Source organism: Musca vetustissima, unplaced genomic scaffold, assembly GCF_032173495.1.
Source record: "Musca vetustissima isolate MV318-11 ecotype Yass unplaced genomic scaffold, APGP_CSIRO_Mvet_v1 utg11827, whole genome shotgun sequence".
Taxonomy (NCBI): domain Eukaryota; kingdom Metazoa; phylum Arthropoda; class Insecta; order Diptera; family Muscidae; genus Musca; species Musca vetustissima.
The window spans coordinates 16801-18426 of NW_026872965.1; the positions used below are offsets into that span (position 1 = coordinate 16801).

General features: G+C 37.5%; 1 protein-coding gene across 1 annotated transcript; it reads right to left on the bottom strand.

The window, feature by feature from the left end:
* Positions 1 to 726: 726 nt before the first annotated feature.
* LOC133321626 (uncharacterized) lies at positions 727 to 1302 on the bottom strand. Its single transcript, XM_061530712.1, has one exon. The coding sequence runs from the start codon at positions 1300 to 1302 to the stop codon at positions 727 to 729; it is 576 nt and encodes a 191-aa protein (XP_061386696.1).
* Between the last annotated feature and the right edge of the window lie 324 nt (positions 1303 to 1626).

Sequence of the window (1626 nt, forward strand, 5' to 3'; positions counted from 1 at the left end):
TACAAATTTTGTCATTTTTCACACAAAAATCAGGGTCCATTTGACCCGCTAAATATTGACCGATCCTTATGAAATCAGGCATGTTTATTCTTTGGCCTGATCCCCTTCTCCATGGAAAATTTCACGATGTTCGGGCCATTATTGCGGCCTCTGGAGCGACCGGAAAAACCGACAAAAATTTAGTATTTGGTCCATTTCATCCCCTAAATATTAACTGATCTTTCCCAAAAACAATAGGGGTCTTCATTGGCCGGAACCCATCCTACATGCAAAATTTCATGAAGATTGGTCCATAACTGTGGCCTGTATCGTGTTTACAAATTATAATGGACAGACGGACGGACACACATGTCTAGATCGACTCAGCTAGTCGAGATATGACGATCGGTATACCTAAAAGGTGGGTCTAGGACCAATATTTCGCGCCGTTACAAACTTTTGGGGCTGCACAAAGCTATAATACCCTGACAACATAGTTGTGTAGGGTATAAAAACGAATAATCATAGAAACCCCCAGTTGTATTATTTGAGCCTTCATTTTCAAATTACTAGTAATTTAACCACGTTTGCTAGAAGTTCCCATTCATATCAGATGAGTTGAATCATAAACATTATTTAATTTATATTTATTGAAATTATAATTATTATTAAATTATTAAAAAAAGACATGGTTAGTCAAAACAAACATTTTTTATTTTTAGTATTTATCTTCAAATATCTGACAATTTAACCACGTCGGTTAGCCTGTTTCTTAGCATTTTTCTTCTTTTGATTCTTAGCCTTGGAGTTCTTGCTACCCTTCTTGGCTGGCCTCTTGTTTTTCTGTTTCTTATTCTTTTGCTTCTTGTTTCCTTTTTTATTGTTTTTCTTTGCTGGTTTTTTGGGTTTCTTATTTCCCTTTCCTTTCTTATTGGGTTTTTTGTTAGTTGCAGGTTTTTTGGTAGGGGCAGAGGGTTTCTTGTTAGTTAACGGTTTTTTGGTAGTGGCTGAGGGTTTCTTGTTGGTTAACGGTTTTTTGGTAGTGGCTGTGGGTTTCGTGTTAGTCCCCGCTCCTACCGGTTTTGAACTGCCACTATTAGGTGTGGGAGACGGAGTTGGTGATGGGGAAGGTGTTGGTGTTGGTGCTGCTACAGCGCCGGTTGGAATAGCCGTAGATGGATCAGCTGGTGTTGCTCCAACAGCAGGTGTGGGATCCACTGGAGAGCTGGCAGCAGGTGCAGTTGGTGGTGGTGATCCCGTTGGATCTGTTGCAGCCACAAAGGCCAATAATAGGGAAAAACAAATAAGACTTAGAAATTTCATAGTTACAGCTGACGAAAAATTTCGAAGTGTATATTCGGAATGAACTGTAAGTGGTGATTGATACGAAACATCTTGAAAAATTCTGTATTTATAGTAATATTTTATTGAATCGTTTCTTGGGCAAATAAATTTGGAATTTAGTAAAGATGTGATCATATTTGTCCAGCTTTATTGAAATTTTAACTTTAAAATAAAGTTCGGCTTACGAAGAACGCACTATTTACTAATTACAAATAAATTCGATAGGTAAACATTGTCTGACGTTAACAAATGTTTTCATTTTGGTTATTAATGTTTACATTAAATGTGTCAGGGGCTGTTCTA